The sequence below is a fragment of the Rhinopithecus bieti genome, unplaced genomic scaffold, assembly GCF_001698545.2.
Source record: "Rhinopithecus bieti isolate Rb0 unplaced genomic scaffold, ASM169854v2 scaffold_15143, whole genome shotgun sequence".
NCBI classification, from domain to species: domain Eukaryota; kingdom Metazoa; phylum Chordata; class Mammalia; order Primates; family Cercopithecidae; genus Rhinopithecus; species Rhinopithecus bieti.
In genome coordinates, this window is record NW_016808091.1 from 1,269,854 (window position 1) to 1,293,452 (window position 23,599).

The window sequence follows — 23,599 nt, forward strand, 5'->3', positions numbered from 1 at the left end:
AAAAAAAAAAAAAAAAAAAAGGAACTTAGATAAGATCAACTAAAAATTACTAAATATTTGTGAAGGAATGAAAACCCAAATAGACCTCCATTTATTGAAGAAATGGAATTCGTGGTTGAAAACCTTTCAAAAAAGAAAACCCGAAGCCCAGTGGTCTTATCGTTAAACTCTGTCAAACATTTAAAGAAGACTGTCTTGGTCCACTCAGGATACTAAAACAAAGTACCATAGACTATTTGCCTTGTAAGCAACATAAATTTATATCTCACTGTTCCAGAGGCTGGGAAGTCCAAATCAAGTCATTGACAGATTTGCCATCTGGTGAGAGCATGTTACCTGGTTCATAGATGTTTTCTTGCTGTGTCCTCACATGGTAGAAAGAGATCAAAACAATTATCTGGGGCCCCTTTTGGTAAGGGCATAAATCCATAAAGTCTCCACCCTCATGATCTAATTTCCTCATGATCTAAGTGCCTCAATTTCTGATACCATCACACTGGAGATTACAGTTTCAACACAGATTTTTGGGGGACACAAACATTCAATCAATTGCGAAGACATACTAGCAAGTTGATATGATCTCTTTCAAAAAAAATAGAGTAGAGAGCAATTCTCAACTTATTTTCTGATGTCAGCATTACTGTGATGCTAAAATCACACAAAAACAATATAAGAAAGAGATCTTCAGATCAATATTCTTCATGAACATAGTTACAAAAATCCTCAACATAGTATTAGCAAATTGAATTCAATAACATGTAAAAAGTATATAAATGACAACCCAAAATTACTCAATACATGGGAGTCAGTTAATGTAACATACCATATTAACAGACTAAAAAGAAAAAAAAGATCTTATCAATTGACGCAGAAAAACCATTTGACAAATTTAACATCTGCTAGTGATTAAAACTCTCAGCAAACTGATAACAAAAGGCCCTTCCTTATCTGGCTAAAGGACATCCACAAAAAGGCTAGAGCTAATATCATACTTGGTGAAGGACTGAAGGTTCTCGTCTGAAGTTTGGGAATAAGACAAGACAGCACACTCTCACTATGTCTGTTCAATATTACTTTGGAAATTCTAACCAGTGCAAGAATGCAAAAAAATAAAGGCATACAGACAGAAAAGAATGAAATAAAACTGTTCTTATGCACAGATGTCATGATTGTCCACATAGAGAATCCCACAGAATTTAAAAAACAGTCTTGGAACTAATAAGTGAGTTTAGCAAGGTCATAGGATACAAGGTTAGCACACAAAACTCCCATTGCATTTCCATATACAAGCTATTAACGATTGGAAACTGAATTATGAAAAATAATAATGCTCCAAACAATAAAATACTTCTATATTTCACATAAGTAACCAAAATTTGCAGGATTTTTATAATGAAAATTATAAAATGCTGATGTAAGAAAGCAAAGAAGATCTAAATAAATGGAGAAATATACCATGCTCATGAATTGGATGACTTCATGTCAACTCTCCCCAAATTGGTCTAATCAAAATTACAGCAGGATTATTTACATATATGGATGAATAGATTTTAAAATTTATATGAAAGGAAAAGAAACTAGAAATAGAAAATAATTTTGAAAAACAATAATAGAGTTGGAGGATTATGCGTCCCAATTTTAAAATTTACCATATAGTTACAGCATGTGCTATTATTGGTGATAGAACAGGTAGATAGGTCAATGGAACAAAAAATAGAGTCCAGAAATAGATCTAGACAAACATGGCCAAATGGTCAATTGATTTTTGACAAAAGGTCAAAGGATGTTCCATGGAGAAACAATGAACTCTTCAACAAATGGTGTTGAAATTGATTATTTATATGCAAAAAATTAAACCTTGGCCTAATTAACTCACATTAACTCAAAATGGATCACAGATTTGAATGTAAAATGTAAAACTATAAAACTTTGAAAAGAAAATGAAGGAGAAAATCTTCATGACTTTGAGTAAATGCAAAAGCACAATTTACAAAAGATGGTATTAACAAGTTGAACAAAATTAAGAGCTCTGTGAAAAAAAATGTTGAGCGTGAAAAGACAAGCTACAGACTGGAAGAAAACAGTACAAATCATATATATCATAGATACCTGGTATCCAAAATCTATAAGGATCTTTTCAACTTAACAGTAAGAAAGCAAGCAATACAATTTTTTTTTAATGTCCAGAAGATTTAAAGATACATTTCAATATAGAAATGTACAAACACAAAAATCGATAGTGCAAAGTTTTGGCAAGGAGATACTACAACTAGAGTTCTAATTCCTTGCTGATGGGAATGCAAAATGGTACAGCCTCTTGGGAAACACTTTGGAAATTTCTTACAAAATTAACCATATAGTTATTATATCATCTGGCATTTCCCCGACTAAGTATTTACCCTAGAAAAGTAAAAGTCCATGTTCACACTGAAACCTGTTCACATGTGTTTATAGATGCTCTATTCATAATTGCCCCAAACAGAAAAATAATAAATATCCTTCAATGGGTGGATTCCTAATACTGTACAGTAGTCCCCCTTATGTGCTGTTTCCATTTCCACATTTTTAGTTCCCCAGATTGGAAATATTAAATGGAAAACCCCAGAAATAAGAAATTCATACATTTTGAATTGCTCACTGTTCTGAGTAGTATGAGGAAATCTCAGGCTATCCTGCTACATCCCACCCAGACTTGAATCATCTCTTTTTCCAGTGGATTCACTCTGTAAATGCTAGCTGCCCGTTCATCACTCAGTAGCTGTCCTGGTAGTGAGTAGTGATGCTGGTAGCTCAGATAGGCCAAAGAGAGAGAAGCCTTAAAGTGCTTCCTTTAAGTGAAAAGGTGAAAGTTCTTGACTTGGGGAAAAAAACAAATCGTATGCTGAGGTTGCTAACATCTACAGCAAGAATGAATCTTCTATCTGTGAAGTTGAGAACAGTATATTGTTGAAATTGTTCTATTTTATGATGAATTATCATTGTTCATCTCTTACGGTGCCTAACTCATAAATTAAACTTTATCATAGTTTTCCTACAGGAAAAACATAGTATACTATAGTGGTTTCAGGTATTCAATGGGGGTCTTAGAACATATAACCTGCAGGTAAGTGAGGACTGTGGTAATGGAATACTACTAAACACAAAGTCTACTGATACATGCAACCACTTGGATGAACCCTAAAGCATTTTGCCTAATAAAAAAAGTCTCAAAAGTCTACATGAATGGAATGATTCCATTTATGTGACCTTCTGAAAAAGCCATAACTTTAGGTACAGAACAAATCTGTGGTTGCAGGGATTAGGGGTTGGGGAAAGGCTTGACTAGAAGGGAAAGGCACAAGCGAGTTTTCTGGGTTGGTGTCACTGCCTGCACCCCCACAGTGATGGTGGTTACATGAATCTGTACATCTGTTAAAGCTTAGAGAACTGTGCCCAAAGAGGCAATTTTACTGTAGACACACTTTTTAAAAATTGTTTTTGAAAAAACTTTACAAAATGGTTGGGACTCCATATTCTACTTCTGTTCCTCTCATTGTGCCTGCTGGCTCGTCCCACGTTGGAAGTCTGTGATTTTGTTACGCCCCCACACAACCCAGTTCTGCCCCTGAAAAGGCATCCAGATAGGTACCATCTGGGCACCACTGTGGTCCAATGTGTATGTCTCCCTGGTATATGCACCAGGGGGATGTGTTCCACAGGGAACAGCTGTTCACAAGCTGGCATGTCAGAAAAACTGTCTGCTCTGCTTGAGTTGAAATCTTCATTGACAAGAGATGAATTGAGATTAGGGAAGTCTATGCACTCATCTGATGTTTATCAATGGCTTCTCCTCATGGTAGATTTGCCAGATTTAGCAAATAAAATTGCAGAATCCTCAGTAAAATTTGAGCTTCAGATAAATAACAAATAGTTTTAGTATATATATATATATCCCAATAATCACATAGTTCTGGTGACCCTATCCCGTGGGCCTAAACAATCAGTAAATTTTCATTTCTCTGTGGTCATTATTAGTCCTTTGGGACTGATTTAAGCTAAGTCCATGTGCTTACTCAAGCATTCATTCATTTGTTCACTCACTGTATGAGCATATTGAGTGCCTACCATTTATCAAGCCTCTGAGCAACACAGATAAACAGTAAAGAGGCCTGGTCCTCAAGTTGAAATAGTTCAAATCTAGATCTTCACTGATTCTGGCCACCAGAATCCCCTAAACACTGAAAACCTGGGCTGCCTTTTGGTTTTCTTCTACTATGTAAGATAAAATTCAGCTCAGGGAGTCCAAACACACTGAGCATGGGTTAGAAAGAATCCTGGACAGGAAGGGGTGTTTCCAGCAGACAGGAGATCCAGCCAATTGGGCCCAGCTGTGCCTGCTGCCCACAGCCCACCCACACTGTGAGAAGAAGCCCTCCCAGCTCTGATGAATGGTGATGAGCAGCGCAGAGCTGGCTACAGAGAACTCCTCCATTAAGGAGCCTCTCTCCAAAGGGCCCTTTGGCTCCAAGCCTGCCCATTAATCACCTCAAGGTAAAGTGAGGGCTGAGTGGGATAATGTACTTCACCTCCCCAGGGAGTCTGGGTCCCTAGGCAGCCCTGGGGCCAGATGGGGCATGGTGAACTTCCACCCTCTCTGCGCTTCCCCCTGGGGCCACCCGACCCTGGCAGGGACCCTTGCTCTCAGTTATAGAAGGCAGAGTGTGTTGTGTGGCTCAGGGTCCATCCTGACCCCCTAAGCTGCCCAGTACCACTAGAAGCAGACCCAGTGCCAGAAGCCCCATCTCAGAGCCCCCAGAGACCAGGGATGGGCCTTGTCTTATCCAACTCTATGGAGCCACTTCCTACCCAGGGTAAGAGTTTGCAAAAGAAGGGAGAAACAGATGATCTTTTGATCATCTGTTTCAAACTGGCTAGATGGCCTAGTATCATTTCATAGAATTCTTGAAATGTCAGAGTGGGATCAACCCACACAAGGGAAGCTGATAGTTATAGAAAGATGTAAGTGGATAAGCAGATAGATGGGTGAATAGACAGATGAATGGATGCATTTACGTGTGGTTTGATGGATAATAGATTTAATTCCACTTGAACAGCTTAGCAGCTCAAATATAAGAGGTTTCTAAATGTACTGTGTCTTTTTGTTCTTGTACAATTGGTTTTTATACTTTGGAAAAAGTGGACCAGTTGGTTTGACTTTAATTTCTAATTAATTTTTTCTCTCTAGTCATTGTGAATCAAACAGCATGGTGGGACACCCCATGGATATCTAAATTAAAAAAGTAATGGCAACCAATATATTAATGTCATCCAAATATTTGCAAGCATTTCCAGTTGTAAGACCCTTGTCATTATGATACTAGAATTTGTCCGGTGCTTCACACTCAAGTATCTTTGACTACAATTTTAAGCAAGACTGACTTTGTTTCCATATATCTGACATCCCTAAATAGCTTGCCAACACAATCTCACAATAATAATTTCATTCTTTCAACTGACCCATTGAGATACAGGATAGACACATGGAACTGAAACCCCCAAAGGCACTGACGTTTCACAGCCAGTATTTGGGACTAGCTTTATAGGAAGTTTCATGTCATGTGGATGAGAAATATCTTTCACTTGTGGGTCATCCCTTAAGAGGAAATGATACAAACTTCCCTCAACAACTCACTCATTCAAAAGTAACTGCATTTGTCCTCTCTCCCGACCCTTATATTTACTGGGCATGTAACAGGCCAGCTCATGTAACTGTGACCTCCCGAGTGGCTTCAGATCACTCTCTGTGTCCTCTGCCCCCTCCCAGAATGGTCATGCTCCCTCTAAAGAGAGGTGGAGCTGTATCTTCACAGATGAAATCCATGGGAGGTGGAGACCTGCACTGTCATTCTGAGTCCTGTGTCTGTAATGGGTGTGTTGAGAACCTCCGGGCAGGCTTCTGAAATCAGCATGAACTTTTGACTCGGGCATAGCTTGGAGAATTACCCCTTGTCCAAAGATCATTCTGGGCCAGAAACTGTGTACTGTGCTACTTGTTCTGCAGTGTTACCTGGATTTAGGAATATAGCTTCCTTGGGAGTATAAACATAAACTGTTTTTGTTTTTTCCGCTAACTGCCCCAATGTGAGCCCTGCTTCCCTGTGGGCAGAAGGACAGATTGCTAGAAAGGGACAGATTAGAGGTACAGAGATGACAGTGCAGCTCACAGCAATAGCTCCACCACACTCTGGGCAGAGCTGATGGAGGGATGATGGCAGGAGAGATGCAGAAGCAGGGGCTGGAATCTTACAGGGACTCCACGGTTTGGGGGGACTTCTGACATCAATTTTGGAAATACTGCCAATGTCAAGAGCCCCTCTCTATCATTCACTCATGGTATCAAAGTAATTGCCTCAAACATGCTGCTGGCTCCTTCATGTATGTTTAATCTCCAGGTCAGCTATGCAAAATATCAACCTTATTTTTACCATAAGAGAATTGAGATCAGAGAAGTTAAGTGACTTCCCCAAGGTCACACAGGCAGCAAAGAGTACAGTCAAAGTCAAACCTTGATGTGTCTGATGCGCAAGCTGGTGTACAATCTTTCTATACACAGTGCCACCTCTCTCTCTCCTCCCTCTGTTGCCTGTGCTCCAGCAGTGGCAAATGCCTCATCCTGGGGGTACATTGCTGGCCCCCACTGCCTCCAAGGAGAGGAAGCCATCCTGGAATCCTACGACTCTCAGGCTGAAAGCCACACCCACTTCTGCACAGTAGGTTAAGGAAGGCCACTGGCCCCCCATGGCCCCAGGCCTCAGGAAGGGTGTTCCTGTTTTGCTGGAATCTCTGACATTGGAACCAAGGAATGTCAGAGTCCCCAGAACTCTGGGTGATGAGACACTTGCTCAAGTCCATTCTAATTTGGCATGGATTGGCCTGGGAACTGCAATGTCACCCCTTGAGAGTCTGCTAAATGAAGAACGGTGTGCACTCTGGCTGAAGCAGCCAGCCAACTCAACAGAGTGAGGAGACAGAGAGGCAGCCTTAGCCAAAATCCCTGCAGAGGTTCAGTAATGCAGATGTTCCACTGGCCTTTTGGAGGAACTGACCATAGGCAAATAAGGTTCTTGAAGAAATTGCTTCAGCGTGACCCATTGCCTGCTCACTTCACTGTCCAGGGGCCAATATGCAGGATATTCATTTTCATAGATGTACCATATATATGTGGGTATATATCTAAATATGTACAAATAGTATGAATGTTACTGATATTTTAATAGCATTAATGGAGTCATTTAACTGTAAGAGCTTAGCAATTGACAATGAAAGAGAGAAAGAGAAACAGTTTATGGGGCACACATAATGCCACGAGCCAGTTCACTTCATAGGCATGTGTCCCCAAGTGAGTGGCAATGGAGGCAGGACCTGGTTGTTTCTCAGTTCCTCCAGTCCCTGCAGGCCCAATGCAATGTGAATGCCTTGCCACATGGAGTGTGAGTCAAGAGTGCAAAGACACAGGGTTTTCATGTAGCATCGCCCAGGGACATCAGTCAACTGCATTCCCTGGTACTCACCAGAGAGGCAGTGACCTCTTTGCCCTGGAGGGCTGCAGGCTGCTGTAGTGCCCCTGTATCGGGGTGGCTGTATCCAGACCACCAGAAGTTTGATTTTTACCATGTGAGCTCACTTGAAAGTCTAACCTCTCATAAGGTACTTCTGCTGTTGCCAAACAGCAGCTGTCTCTATGTGCTGGTCAAATGATGCTCCCCCCAGCACCCTCCCCGCTGCCCCTAAACATCCTCAGAACCACGCTAAGAGGTACATCATGCCTGTGTCTTCATAAAGTGACCTCTCCTTTGCCATTTCAGTCATCCGTACCATTCTCCTTTGTGGTAGGAATATCCCTCCTATTCTGGGTGGTGTGGGGAGGGAAGTTGTGTGAGGAGTTTGTCCAAGCTCACACAGCCACCTTATTCCAGCACTTCTGTGGGGTATGTTCTTCCCATTACATCAAAACTTCCAACCTCATGCCTATAAAGTAGCAAATGGAGTGTCTGTATAAAAATTTCTCAGGTTCACTTCATTTGGCAATTATCTGGTTAATTTGATCAACCCAGCTCTAAGTGTCTTACTGGGATATTATGCATTTATAGCTTTGTCTGCCCCTAGTATTATTTACTTCTCTATCCTTAGCACCAGCGTAGCTCTGCACATGTGCTGCCTGGAAAGCTGTTAGCTGTCAAACTGCCCCCTTTCCCCTAGCGGATAATAAGAATTCAGCTTTTATTTGGAGCAAAAGTTCCCAGGAGGTCACATGGCTCAATAACAAAAGATTATGATTTCTTATTGGTTTAATAGCATCTATTTTGTAATTCTGGATGTACTCTGTTTTAATTGGATTTGTTAAAGGAACAAAAGGGAATAGGTGGCTTACAATTAAAATAAAATATTAAGATGATTAGTGTAACAGACTAGAAATGGCTTGTTCATCCACCCTACGTTCAAAACACACAAACCAACCTCAACAGAAGCAAAAGTCGAAGAACCAAAGGCAGACCTGGCCCCTTTGAAGCCCATGAGGTGAGCAGTGATTCCATTCCACCCAATGTGCTTTAAGCGCTGCTATTGCCAGACAGGTGTTATTCTGTTTTCTCCTCACAGCTCCTCTCCTCCCGCAGATTAGGAAACTGGGCCTCAGAGAAGCAGCTTGGCAGGGGAAATGTGCCAGGGCTTTGGCTGTGGTGGGTGTGCCCAGCCCCCCGTTTACCTTTCCCATGACCCTGGATGGTCTCCTGAATCCCACAAGCTTCAGCTTGAACTCCTGTAAAGAGGATGTAAAAGTGGCTGCTTCCCCAAGGTCAGGGGAGGGCAACGCATGGCCCTTGGAGGCTTTGGTTTTGACGTATGTGTGTGTGTGTGTGTGTGTTGGTGGGGGTTGGCACAGGAGGCAGCAGCATGGATGGGACCACATGATTGACCAACTGGGGAACCTGGACTCCATGTGCCAGCCCAGTAGAAACCCCATTCAGACCCTGCAGCCCAGCGTCCTTATGGATTGTGACCCCCGCCTCCCTGAGTGCAGGGTTCAGTTAATTTATCCTGGGGGGAAGAGGACACATTGTTCCTTTGAGCTGCACAGGCCCCCTCATATCATGCTGGGGCATCTCCTCACATGGAGTTCTTTCTGCACTGCACACCCTCTAGTTCTGGTGAGAGCCCACTGGCGACACAGCCCAGAGTCCACTGTAGCACCCTGTCTGGTGCAGGACAGCTCGCAGCTCTGCGGCAGCTTTGCTGACCGCCTACCACCTGGGAAGGTGTGAAATGACTGCGAAGAAGAATGCTGAAGGTCAACTCTAAGGACACAGTTGAACTTCCCATGGTCCTTTGAAGTCATTCACTCATCAACAGTATTTGTTGAAAACCTGCTATGAACGAGGCACTGTTCCAGGCAGCAAACAAAGTGAAGGTCCTGCTCACATTCTAGAAGAAGAATCAAGCAAAAATAAGATGATGGATGTTAGAAAAAGTCAGGATAGGCTGGGCGCGGTGGCTCATGCTTGTAATCCCAGCACTTTGGGAGGCCAAGGCGGGCGGATCACAAGGTCAGGAGATCAAGACCACGGTGAAACCCTATCTCTACTAAAAATACAAAAAATATTAGCTGGGCGTGGTGGCAGGCGCCTGTAGTCCCAGCTACTTGGAGAGGCTGAGGCAGGAGAATGGCATGAACCCTGGAGACAGAGCTTGCAGTGAGCGGAGATCACGCCACTGCACTGCCGCCTGGGTGACAGAGCAAGACTCCATCTCAAAAAAAAAAAAAAAAAAAAAAGAAAGAGTCAGGATAGAGACATAGAGTAGAAGAGAAGACTTGGAAGATGTGCTTTTTTAGAAAGGGGAGGCCAGGAGGGCCCTCTTTGGGGCCTGAGCAGATGATTCCTGAGCAGAGAGCAGAGAAAGTGAGAATTCAGGCAGAGGATTTCAGATGGAGGAAACATCCAGTGGAAAGGCCTCATTGCAGAGAGGAGGGGATGGACAACAAGAGGAAGGAGAGGAGGAGGACAGAGGAAGAAAGAAGGAAGGAGGAAAGGAAGGGAGGGTGGGAGGAGGCATAATAAAAGGTAAGTAAATAAACAGGAGAAACCCAGTCCTGAGGTTGGTACCAGGCATGGGATTGCACTGGACTGGTCTCATAGCCTCTGGGCTCCAGCAGGAAGCTACCATGTCCTGGACCTACACTCCAGGCCAGTGAGTGTAGGCATCAGGGGGCAGTGGAAATAGCCCAGGCATAGGAAGGAGTTGATTGAGTGGGTTAGAGGCTGCCTCTGCCATGTGCCCCCTAAGGGCCATGGCCAAGCCCCTTGCTCCTCCTCTCTGCCTACACTCATCGTGCTGGTCTACACTCACTGCCTTGGGGTGAGCCCACCTAGTCTCATTGCTTTGAATATGATCTATACACTAACAATTCCCCAGTGTTTGCTTCTTGCCTAGACCTTGCTCCCCAATTCTGGACTTGCTTAGCCTACTGCCTACTTAGCATTTCTCCTTGGATGATGATAAGCATCTCAAACCCTGCCTATCCCAAACCCAGCTCCCAGCCAGCTGCTCCACCACAGCCTCTTCCGGCTGGGCTGACAGCCTTGGCCTCCTGTGGACACTCAGGGTCCAGACTGTGGCATCAGACTCGACACCTCTTCTTCCATCCACCCCCAATTAATAATGCAGACTGACCTTCCCCCACACACTGATGCCCCTTATTTCTCTGCACTTCTCCTCCATAGCATCTGGCATCTAAATGTAGTTTATGATGCATTACTTGTTATGCTTGCATTTACTATCTATCCCCCGTTCCCCTCCCCCACCTACCCCAGGACACATGGCCTGTCTTGTCCACTTGTCCATCTCAGTTCCTAGCACAGAGTAGGCCCTTGGTCAATACTAGTTTAATAGACACATTCTAGGTGCTTCCAAGGTCAATCCCGATTTCCATGCCCTCAGAAAGGGTCTCAGCTCTCAGCTTTGTCCCAGATTCATAGCTGAGAGTCAGCTGCTGCATAATCAACTTGACTCACTGCTTTTACATGTACTGTTAAAAGAGTTCCAGTACATGAATATGTTTTAAGGGAGAGGTCCCTCGGGAAAACTCAGGTTGTCATTTGCACACAAAATATTTGTTGGTCACTGAGTGTGTACCCTCTTGGAGACAGAGATGCTTTCCAAATAGATGCAGATGATGGCACGATGGATTGTTTGACCATGAGAACAAGTGCACTAGGGGGCTGGAGAGTGGTCAGTAGCATCGCACTTGAAGCCACCTTACCTAGGTTAGGCCAAGGGGAGAAGGATGGGAGCCAAGGCAAAGAGACGAGATGAAGCAAGGAAACGGCTGGTACTCTGAGAAGAGGTGGGACCAGGCTATGGAGAACACATAGAGGACTCTTCTAAGAATCTCCCTTCAGGAAATAAGAATAAGACTTTTGATAGAAACATGCTTATGATGGTGCCATTTAAAATAGTAAAAAAAATTAGAAACAACCCAAATATCTAACAATAGACAAGTGATGAAATAATTACTGTGCAATCATAGAATGAAATAATAAACAGAAACTAAAACAAAACAAAACATTATTTTCCAAAAATGTCAAAAGGCAAAATCCTGAAGATGTCATGTTAGTGAAAAAACATCTGTCCGTGTGAGCCCTGTGTTCTCCGGCACACATGCACCCCTACACCCAGAAAAGAGGAGAGAAAGAGCGCCAAGAATATCAGCAACACTGCTCTCTGGAGGTGATGGTCCTGGGCTCTTTTTACTTTTCTTCTTATATGTCTACATAGTTTTTAAATGCTCTGCAACAGATATAAAATCTGTTTCTAACCAGAAAACAAAGTTACAAACACACATTCACACACATGCATGCACACTCACACTCCAAACACACGCGCACACACATACACACACACACACACGATTCCGTTTCCTTTCCTATTACCTGAATTCAGGAGAGGACAGGGTGGTGGTGGGGGTTATTCACTGGAGCTGGATTTGCCTGGGGCAGTTGCAGATAGAGGATACCTGAGAGGTGTCCCTACCTCTGCAGACACAGGAATTGGGCAGCCGGTTGACAGTCTGGTTGCCTGAGGCAGCCAGTGCTGTACTAGGTCATCTGTGGGCACTTTATGCTGTCACAGAGTGGAATGCAAGAGGTGGCCACTGAGAGTGGGGGAGGAGCAGGCAGCCCAGGGCAGCTGTTCCTGTTTCCCTCCAGAGATACTCTATCAGAGACAGCCCACCCTCAGCCAGCCACGGAGGGCTGTGCTATAAACAACACGTGGCCTCTTATGAGCGGGTGGCCCATATTATGGTGCAATGTAGGGAGGAAACGTCAAGCAGAAGCTGTACTTTCTCCCTGCAACCTCCAACCAGAGGTGAAGAACTGTGGGAAAACTGGCCTACTCTTTGAAAGAATGCTTCAGATTAGTGGAGAAAAAGGGTAGTTTGGGCTCACTGCTTGCATGGAAGACCCTTGTCTTTCAGAAAATGCTGCAACGTCTAATCCTAAATTTCTTCTGCAGAAACTTTTCCTAAATTCAGATTTCCTTTTCCTCCTTGAATCTTTATCAGGTTTATTTGAAATCATGACTGAAGCACTTGACATTGCCCCCAATAAGAGAGATAGCTTTCCTTAGGACTTTGTGCAAACAGGCATAACTATTGCCAGGAGAGCTGAGAATGATGTGGTCAGGACAGGGCAGCACCCTGGCAGCTTCCAGATAGGATGGCCACCCACACATTAGTCATGCCAGCTATCCCTTTTTTTCCTGCTGTGCCTGAAAAGGCAGGTGGGTAGGCTGCAGGGAGCATGGGAGCTGTGAGGCAAATAGAAGTGAGCCCCACTCCCCTTCATTGCCAACCCAGGTTTAGTCCCGTAACATGCCTGAGCCCAGTTTATTGCTCTGCAAAATGGATTGGTCAATTCCTCATTGTTTGACGAGTGAACGAGGTGATAAAAATGTTAGGTGACCAGTGTTCAGTGTGCACTCAATAAACAGTCATCTGGCTTCTACCACCAGAGGTGGATGCTGGTGGGGAATGCTGGTGGAGTCACCAGACTGCACCGTCTCCATCACCTCCCTCAAACCAGCTGCTCTCGGCCACTCCCCACTGGTCAGGAATCTCAGATGGAGGAGTTGGAGAACAATCTTTGCTGATTCCCAAATATGAAGTCTTTGCAACCTTTCAAGCACTGACAAATTATTAATAATAACATTACTAGTGATTACAGAAAAAGAAATATAATAATAGCTACTTACAGATATAATTATCCCTATACTCACATTTAATCTCTAGAGCTGGCTACAGTCCAGTCTCCCCATTCATTTGTCTGTCCAGCAATTCCTACTGGAGTTGTACTATGGGTCAAGTCAGTGGATATGCAGTGAGCAAGGCTATACTTTTGTGTTTGTCATGAAGCTACCATTTCAAGAGACAGCAAATAAAGCAAAACCAAAAAAAGGAGGGAGACAGAGAAAAAAAAGAGGGAGAGAGAAAAAAAAAAACAAGGAGCATTGCAGTTGGTGTAAATGCTCTGCAAATAATAATAGCTGATGATGTGACAGAGAATGCCGAAATCAGACAGGGCATATTGGTGGGGATGTTGCTAACTCAGACTGAGGTGGGTGAGGAGGTCCTTTCTGAGAAGGTGACATCTGAGCTGTAACTAGAATACTAAGAAGAAGCCACACTGAAGGATTTTGGAAAGAATTGACAGCAAGAGGGTGTAAGCTGGAGGTCAAGGAGGGGAGGGCGAAGAGCTGGGCAGGGGCAGCGCAAGGTGGGCCGTGTGCTCATGGGTAGGGGACAACATAAGGCCCTCTAGAAGGATAACGTTGGCTGTAGGGAAGCAGCAGAGGCAGGGAAGGAGAGTGATGGAGACAGGCCAGCTGCAGGCAAGAGAGGATGGGATTCTGTGCTGTGGGGCATGGCGGACGAGGGACCATATGGATCCAGGCTCTGTGGTGGAAGCAGAGTAGATGGAACATTCTTCTAGATTGTATATGTGGACCAGGCAAAGAGAAAACTCAAGAGCAGGCTGGAACTGCTAGAGGGGCCTAGCACTTCCTGTATCTTTTCCTTCCTTTTGCTCAGCACAAAGTCTAAGTACCTCATGTGTGTCATCTCATTTAATCTGGTCATTCCACTTCACAGACGAAACACCCAGGGCCTAGTCAAAGGCACATACCTCGACTGGAGCCAGAATCCCTTTGGTGCCCTTTCCCATGGACTTAGCCGCCATCTGGCTTCTCCATGCAAGCTTGGCTTTACAATGTCGGATGGCTCTCTTGGCTGCCAATGGCTCTCTTGGCCGCCCAGGAAGCTCCTGACTCATCATGTTCTGCAGATGCTGGCAGGAGCTGAGTTAGATCCTGTGGGAAACTTTCTTCCTAGTCAGGTCAAGCCCCATTCTTATGGCTCATCCCTCCCCGAAAAAGAAGCATGCATGTGTTATTAGACCCAGTTCTAGGGGCTGAGATGAGTTCCATTATATGATACCAGTACGGAGCTCAGAAACTGAAAAATTGGCAGTGAATTGCATTGGCAATGGGCTGAGAGTTGGCAATGGGGCTGACAGCAGAGTACACATGGGCGTGGTTCAGTTGCACACCTTGTGTTCTAGGGTTTCAGGGGCCTGGAAACATCACCTAGCTTTCACTCTCTCATCTCTCCACTGATAGGAAGGGAGAAAGGGCCTGAAGTCACTCTTGATGCTGGGCAACAGTGAGAGACCACTGGAGGCCCAAGCGGAAGCTGGAGGCACCAAGCACCAGGCACTAACAAACCAATCTGCAGACAACCACAGGGCTCAGGGGCCCTGCAGGGTGGACAGAAGCTGTCTCAGTGCCTCTCATCTCCCCTGGAGACTAAGGCTCAAACCCAGAAGGCATGTGATCACTCCAGCTTACAGGCCTGTCACAGCTCTGTCCTCCTAGATGTATGACTTTGCACAAGTTTTTTAACCTTTCTGAGTCCCCATTTCATTGGCCGGGAGTGTTATTCCATACTTGGTTCACATAGCATCCGTGTTGTTGATAAATGCGTGGAGAATTTATTATGTGCTGGACCCTTTGCAAAGCAAAGACACTACCTAATTTTTAGCACAATAAAACGAGGTTCCTCCCTTTGTATGGATTCTGTGGACCACCCACTACAGACCAGGCATTTTATAGACATTACAATTGAGTCACAACTGCCTGGCACGTCGATTTTCATCTCCACTGGAGGGATACAGCAATTGAGGCTCAGAGAGGCTGAGAAACTTGTGTGGAGTCACAAAGACTCTAAGTAGAGGGCCTGTCTTTTCCCACTATACCTGTCATAAAAGTTGCGACTTGAGGAGTGTGTTCCCGTGTGTCCCATGAAGAATCCCCCTTTGCAAGGCCCAGCTCAGCCTAGGGCTTAACCACTTATTAGTGGGTTCTAGTGTTCAGGATAACTTGTAGAAAAAGTTTACCACTAGACTTCTTAAAACACAGATTGCTCTCCAAACCCCATTACAGTAAACAATAATCAGATTTGTTCTGCTGGGCTGGACCCTCCTGAATGAACAAGCAGTCACAGTTTAGTTTCCTTAGAGGGGTGACTGGTCGGGTGAAAGCAAACAGTTCAAACACGTCTCCACCTGCCTGTAGAGCAGCAAAAACACCACGGAGACCCAGACGTTGGAGACAGGATCCCGTGTGATCCCCAAAGCGCCACTGACTCGCACACCTGCCTTCCCAGGCTCACCTGTGCCCTGGCCTCCGAGGACGCCCACTGTGCCCCAGCTAGCTGCCCTTCCTGGCTGGGGCTCAGGCAAGCTTCCTCCTCTCCTAAATAATGCATTAGGTGGTGTCTGGGCTTTGTAAATAAAGCATACTCGGAGAACAGGCATTTCCAAAGCTGCTTACTCAAAGAAGGGGAGAAAGAGAAAAAGTAGAGATCCAAGCAGTTGTTTGGCACAGTTAAAGTAAATTGATAAGTGCAGGGCCGACACCCGAGCAAAACTTACCCTGCTAGTCCCAGCTTCTCCTTCTCAACTGTGAAACTTTGTCACCAAGCAACAAGAGACTTGGGACCTGGAGGTCATTAGCAGTCTTGACACCAGCCTGCAAAGTGAGAGGACACAAGGCTGAAACGGTCTCTAAGACACTCAAATTTCCCAACAGGCTGGCTTGCCTGCCACAAGGAGGGAACCCCAGGGCTCACCCGCTGTGATTCCTGCAGTTGGGCTTTTCCTCCGGTTCACCCAGCAGTCAGTGGGAGAGGATCAAGGCAGAGCCCCTGTCCGTGGCAACGGCCAGGCGGATGTGGCTACACAGGGAAAAAGTCACACATTTCTCTTGAAAGAGACACCTATTTCACTTTAATAGCATTCATGAAACATCACTCCCCTTTCTTTGAATTTGTACAAGTATTTTTTTTTTCTGCTCTTTGGTTTTTGAGAGGGCTGTCTTTCACCTATTTATTTGAATTTAATTATTTCTTACTCTTTTGTTTCTCTTTGCACCCTTTTTCCACTGTTAAATCAGAGTAGCTACAGTACTCATAAAATCATACAGCCCTGTAATCATATTCTCTCACTTGATTATATGTCATTAAATGCTGATGTGTAGTTTCTGAAATCTGCATCCTGAATGAACATACAGCAGTGAGCCTTGTGCTTTGCTTTTCCTGCTGTTTCCAGCCTGGCATTATCATGAATAAGGCTGCAATTATCTATTTGTGCATCTATGGTCTCTTTTTTTTGTCAGTTTTTTTTTTTTTTTTTTTTGTTACATTAAATTTCCAGAAATTGAGAAAATGAGGAAAACAAATTAAGTATGAAAATTATTATACAGATGATAAAGCATTGAAGAAAACTAGAAAATGTACATGTAGCAATAAGAAATTAAAATGCTCTAAATTTTCCACCTAGTCATAAATTAGAAAATAAATTAATTAGCAAATAAGTGAAATAAGTAATTTCGAATCCAAAATTAAATTTAAGTAGTAAAAATTTTGGAAAGTACAAAAAAAGCAAAATAAAATGACTTCAACTTAGAAATGAAAACAAAACGAATCATTAAATGAACGCTAACTATAACATTTTTGAATACATAACCATCACCATATTATGTTTTAAGTCCAAAAAATAAAATACATAATTTAATTTAGACAGCAAATGTATTTAAATAAATTTCTGAATGAAGATGACTAGAAAATTTAAAATTACTTCAAATTCTACTACCCAGTATACTTCTAATTAGAATATATATAATACATAATTTAAAATTGAAATTAAATAATATAAAAATCATAAAGCACTAAGAATAAAATCAATATTTGAAAGAGGAAAATATACAAGATAAATACATTTTGAAATATAGGTACGTAAAACCTTATGAAAATTAAAAGCACTCAGACCGGGCATGGTGGCTCACAGCTGTAATTCCAGCACTTTGGGAGGCCAAGGGGGGTGGATCATGAGGTCAGGAGATCGAGACCATCCTGGCTAACACAGTGAAACCCCGTCTCTACTAAAAATACAAAAACATTAGTCGGTGTGGTGGCATGCACCTGTAGTCCCAGTTACTCGGGAAGCTGAGGCAGGAGAATCGCTTGAACCCGGGAGACGGAAGTTACAGTGAGCTGAGATCCCGCCACTGCACTCCAGCCTGGGCAACAGAGTGAGACTCCATCTCAAAAAAAGAAAAAGAAAAAATAAAATGAAAATTGAAAGGACTCATAATTTTGGCAACTGGCAGTAACTTTGTATTGTATAAACTTCAGTTTGTTTTTCTTTTTTTGAGACATAATCTCACTCTTGACACCCAGGCTGGAGTGCAGTGGCTCGATCTCGACTCACCACGACCTCCACCTCCCAGGTTTGAGTAGCTGGGATTACAGGCGCCCACCACCACGCCTGGCTAATATTTGTATTTTTAGTAGAGATGGGGTTTTGCCGTGTTGGCTAGACTGGTCTCGAACTCCTGATCTCAGTTGATCTGCCCACCTTGGCCTCCCAAAGTGCTGGGATTATAGGCGTGAGCCACTGTGCCCAGCCAACTTTCAGAGTTTTAATGTATATACAGCCTCATATTATGGCATGCTTGTACAATAACAATCTGGTCAATTTACAAATGCTCATTTTTTAATGTCATGCTGCCAAATATATGCCACTGATTAGTTTGTCAGGTAGCTGGCTTTTCATACACTAGGATGAAGATTTTTGTTTGTTTGCATTTGTTTTCTTCAGTGTCAGGGCCCTGGAGCAAGGTCTGGTTCTGGCAGGTGCTCTGAACAGTCAGTGTATCGGTGTTTATGCCGGCTGCTCTGTGCCAGGCCGAGGGTAGACACCAACAATGAATTTTACACCGCCCTGGCCTGTACACCACCTCCTTGCCCCACACCTCCATATCTTCATCTGTTAATGGAAATCATGGTAACTTCGTTGGGCCCTTGTGGAAGTTAGACAATAGGCAAAAAGTCTTCACACTTTTTAACAGGTTAAACAATTAAGTGTTATTATTAGGTCTAGAACTGTATGCAGAATTTCCACATGTTAGGGAAATGAAGAGTGATAGGCAGTTATGGCAGAGAGGTTTAATGAGCTGTTAGTCCAGCAGGGTGTCTCTGGTTTGAAAGGGTACATCTGTCTCTGCATGGATTTCTAATGCCCTACCTGGGTCTAAAAAGTAGAGTCCAGGTTGATCCAGATTTGCTTCTTAGGAGAAATAAATGGGGAGAGAGGGAGTGTATTTGGCTTCTCACTGAACAACTCTGCCCCTGCCACACTCTGCCCCCAGCATCTCCCCAGCTCACACATTCCCTACACAAGGAGCCTCCCCTGGCAACGGCTAAGCAAGACTGTTTTTCTCCTGTCCTGAGAAATAGCCCACACCCTTCAGCAGACCTGTGTTTCCAGCTTGCCCAGATAAGTGATTTTTCTTCTCATTGTGGCTTGTGTATGCCTAGTGCTTCTTAACTCAAGAATCAAATCCCTCAGTCACTCACTAACCCATTTTACCATGTCCTCAAAACTGTTTTTGCAAATAGGCAACACATGGGATAATTTGGAGAGGCAGCAGGATTTTGAGATGTGTCTGCATTAGCTCGGGGGCCCAGGTTAACCTACAGGCCCTCCGTAGATGTCTGCCATGTTAGGGCTACACCTAGCCCCACAGTGCCAGGTGAAGAAGAGGATGGGCAAAGACCCCAGTCTCCTTCCAGGGCTGAGAGGGTGCAGCCTTTAGCCAGATGAGTCCCTCGGCTGAGAGCCTTTGGTCTGGGGGCTAACCCACCGTATCCGGAGGCCCAGCCACAGGCTGTTCTGCCAGCCCCTAATGGAGGATGAGCTCTTGGAACGTGCGTCTGGCTCTCTCCTCTATGCCACCTGCTCTGGGGGCCTGGTTTCAGGGTAGGGTGGAGCTGGCCCAAGGGAGAAGAGTCAAAGCAGGACTATGAGGCAACTCAAGGTACTGATGCTGTGCAGCATGGGGTAGGGAAGGCCCTAGGCCACCTGGTAGTAGCGCTCAAACTTCTGAAACTCCTCTAGGGGGTAAAGGACAGAGATCTGGTTAAAAATGAAGCAGGATGGGTGTAAATGACCCCTGGAAATAAGGAAGAACTTAAACTACCCACGATGTCCTGATTCAGAGATAATCTTTCCATCTTTGAAGTCATCCAGTAGAGGTGGACACCTGTCCTGGGCGGGAAGGGAATAAAGGGGTTGATGTGATGTCCTCTGTATGTCCACCCATGCTAAACCCAATAAGGCCAGGCCGGGTAACCGCCACAATCCTCACTGGCTTCGTTCAAGTTCTTCTGTTCTTCTCTGCTCCACCCCAAGTTGCCCACAGGCCCCAGTCTTGTCGTGAAGCTCAGTGCAGGCCCCCAGCAAACCCTGAGGAGCTCCTCAGAATTGTGTTTGCTGGGCTGAACGAGCAGGTGCCCAGGTTCCCAGGTCGCACAATTCTAAGGTCACCCAGAGTGGAACTGGCAGAACCAAGCAGGTCTTGACCAGAAGCAGGCCCCACTCTGTCACCGCACTCTCCTTCCTCCCAGAGTAGAAAAGAATCTCCCCTGCTCCTGAACAATGTCAACAGCTTTCCTCAACACCCTGGCCCCACGAAGCCCAGGCAAGCCCCACCTCTCCCCTGTTTGTGTTCTAGCCTTGGTATATTTGGTCACCAACATGGTTTTCTGTCCCACAGGAGATACCCCGGCTCCGACAGGACCATGCTGCAGAAGTGGCAGGTACAGTGGCTCCTCCAGAGGGAAGCCCTCTGGGAATGCAAACCAGAGAATGGCCCAGGCCCCAGCGATGGAGAGGAAGTGTGTGGATCAACCAAGAAGGGATCTTATTATTTATTATTTTTATTTTTTTTGAAATGGAGTTTCACTCTTGTTGCCCAAGCTGGAGTGCAGTGGTGTGATCTCAGCTCACGACAACCTCTGTCTCCTCGGTTCAGGTGATTCTCCTGCCTCAGCCTCCCAAGTAGCTGGGATTACAGGCACCCGCCACCAGGCCCAGTAAATTTTTGTATTTTTATTAGAGTCAGGGTTTCACCATGTTGGCCAGGCTGGTCTTGAACTCCTGACCTCAGGCGATCCACCTGCCTCAGCCACCCAAAGTGCTGGGATTACAGGTGTGAGCCACCGTGCCTGGCCGGGATCTTATTTTTCTAATTTACCAAAATGTCTGAGATATTTCCCTGACCGGATCTCAGTGATGGAGGACAAATCTTGCACATTGGAGTCAGAGCTGGGGAATGCGCGTGCATGTGTGTGTGCACGTGCGCACCTGTACACGGTGGATGCCTCCCAGTGGGTACACACACCCCATTTGTGAAGATACACATGTATACAGCCACATAGCGGGTGGGGCATGGGTGTCAGTTCTTGTTCCTGGAAGACACACGTGGCTCCCAGTCTGGACAAGCTGACGTTCAGCCCAGGGATCTCAAAGAAAGGAAGAGACCCTAAGAGAGGCAGTTGTAGAGAATGGAGGACAATGAGAAAGTAGGTCTTAGTCACTCAGGTCCAAAATCCTCTCCCAAGGGGCAGGCTGAGGAAGGGAGAGCCCCTGAGCATACAGGTCCCACGTCAGAGATGATGACTATGTTGGATTGCTCACTCATTCAGCGGCCTTGGTGGATTTTGTTCCCAATACGGACCCTGTCTCCATTTGCGACTGTTCATCTGGAGGCAGAGGGCCCTTAAGAGTGAGCATCACCCCAACAGGCAGGGACAGGGAATAGGCAGTTCCCAAAGTCCCAGAGGAAGACAGACTATCGAGCCCAGGAGTGAGGGCCTCTGTCCCTGGGACTGCCATGGCCCCTCTGCTTATTTTCTAACCATCAGTAGGTCAGCAGTCAGTTCACCCCCAGCATTTGTGCTATGATTTTAGTCAACTTCTGAGTACTGCATCCAAACGTTAACACCAAAGCATGTCTTACCCTTGGCGTTGGATGCTGAACTGCGTTGGGGTTTTTTTCCTTGCTGACTTTGCTTCCCGAATATACTTCCCTCTGTTCATACTGAAATTTGTGTGTGGGTCCCTGAGTTGGTGCTGGCTCATGCATGAGATGTATACAAAGTGACCGAGGGGCTGGCTGCCTGTCCTCACTGACAGAGCCAGGGCCTGTTGCTGAGGCCTGAGGGTGGGACCCCTGGCCTTGCGGGAGCATCAGATGTGTTTGGTTTATCCCCTTTCTGTCTCTTCTGGTAGAAAAGGGACATCAGCAATTTTGAGTATCTCATGTACCTCAACACCGTGGCTGGGAGAACCTGCAATGACTACATGCAGTACCCAGTGTTCCCGTGGGTCCTCGCAGACTACACCTCAGAGGTAAGGTCCTCATGTGGAACCCACAGCTGCCCTCAGGCATTCAGACCTTGATAACAGAGACCCTAAGTCAGTATGCAGAGCCTTTGCTAGGAGCTTCTGTCATGTGAACCTGGGTACCTGGGCCTAATGGCTGCTGAAGTTCAGATCTCTTTTTTTTTTTTTTGAGATGGAGTCTCACTCCATCACCCAGGCTGGAGTGCAGTGGCACAATCTCTGCTCACTGCAACTTCTTCCTCCTGGGTTCAAACGATTCTCCTGCCTCAGCCCCCCAAGTAGCTGGGATTACAAGTGTGCACCACCATGCCTGGCTAATTTTTTTTTTTTTTTTTTTTTTGTACTTTTAGTAGAGGTGGAGTTTCACCATGTTGTCCAGGCTGGTCTCGAACTCCTGAGCTCAAATGATTCTTCTACCTCAGCCTCCAAAGTGCTGGGATTACAGGCATGAGCCACTGCACCCGGCCTTAGATCTCTTAAACTCATCGTGGCCTTTGGTATTTGGCTGCCTGGGTTCCTGTCCTGGCTCCCGCTGTGGAATGATCAACACAACTAGCATAGTTGCTAACATGAACCCCAGGGGGCCTCCTGGCTTACTCTCTGCAGTGAAGGCACCTGATGGCATCTACCAACATGGTGCCATGGGTCAGCCCTTGTGGGGAGAGGCAGTCACAAGCGAGGTGGGCCACGGAATTTGTTCCTAAAATCAACGTGTGCAGGAGAGGGGTCTGGGGAGGAAAGGAGAGAGAGACACAGGGATACAGACACACAGAAAGGACAAGCTACTCTTCCTGAAGCTTGAGTTCAGCAACAGAGATGATGGTGTCTGGGCCTCATCTGAGATCTGGACTGAGATGTGTAGTGACAGGGGAGGCTGATGGTGAGATGACAAAAACAGATCCTTCATCTCTTTTAGCCTCCACCCCTGTGCCCCATCAGGCAGGGAAAGGATGGGGAGAAAAACTCCACAGCTGGACCAGGGTGATGTCTGTGCTCCTATGGGGATAACCAAGCTATGGAGCAGTGTCCTGGCCACCTGGGCTCTGGCCATCTGGAGTGGTGCTGGACTGTATGTAAAGCACCACATACTTACATACAGAAAGGTGGCTGAGCCACTTGTTCAGATGAGCCTGGCCAGTCCTGCCTAGGGCTACTTGGATGGCAGACCCTCAGGATTTGGGAGAGGGAGAGTCAGTCCTTGGTGACCTGTCATCCCCTCTTAAGACATTTAATGCAGCAAAACATTTCTCACTAGCACTGGCTGCTGCTTATTGCACTAATGGTCCATCGGAGGCTGAGGCATTTCAGACACAAAATCTACTCACATGTTGCAAAGTGGTGGTTTGCAAGCCTTTTTTGTTTAGGTCATACTAGGTATTTAAAATCTTTATTATTTATCAACTCTTAAAAATTAGGAGATTTCTCCTTTAAAAAAACTGGATTTCCAATATCTTTTGGAAAACCATGAGATCTGGCAAGTAGGAATTTTTCTGAACTGGCAAGATTGTGAAAGCTGAGTGTTGGTCTCCGTGTGTCCCCTCTAGCACTCACTGGGATCTTAAGAGGGGCCGTTTCACTCTTGCCCCTGCTTCCCCCTGGCTTTTGCAGGCATTTGAGATAGTGATACCTTTGGCCCCCAGTGGAACATTGAGGATTCACTGCTAGTGAAAGAAAGGGTTATGAGCCAGGCACAGTGGCTTATGCCTGTAATCCTGGCACTTTGGGATGCCAAAGCAGGAGGATTGCTTGAGTCCAGGAGTTCA

The 23,599-nt window shown here is 45.3% G+C and overlaps 1 protein-coding gene across 4 annotated transcripts in view; it reads left to right on the forward strand.

The window, feature by feature from the left end:
* WDFY4 (WDFY family member 4) overlaps positions 1-23,599 on the forward strand; it is a 305,713-nt gene that overhangs the window by 244,833 nt on the left and 37,281 nt on the right. For all 4 annotated transcript variants that reach the window (XM_017885513.1, XM_017885510.1, XM_017885511.1 and 1 more), the window contains 2 exons: positions 20,206-20,248; positions 21,723-21,842. In XM_017885513.1, the coding sequence (XP_017741002.1) occupies positions 20,206-20,248; positions 21,723-21,842 (163 nt within the window). The remainder of the gene's footprint in view (positions 1-20,205; positions 20,249-21,722; positions 21,843-23,599) is intronic.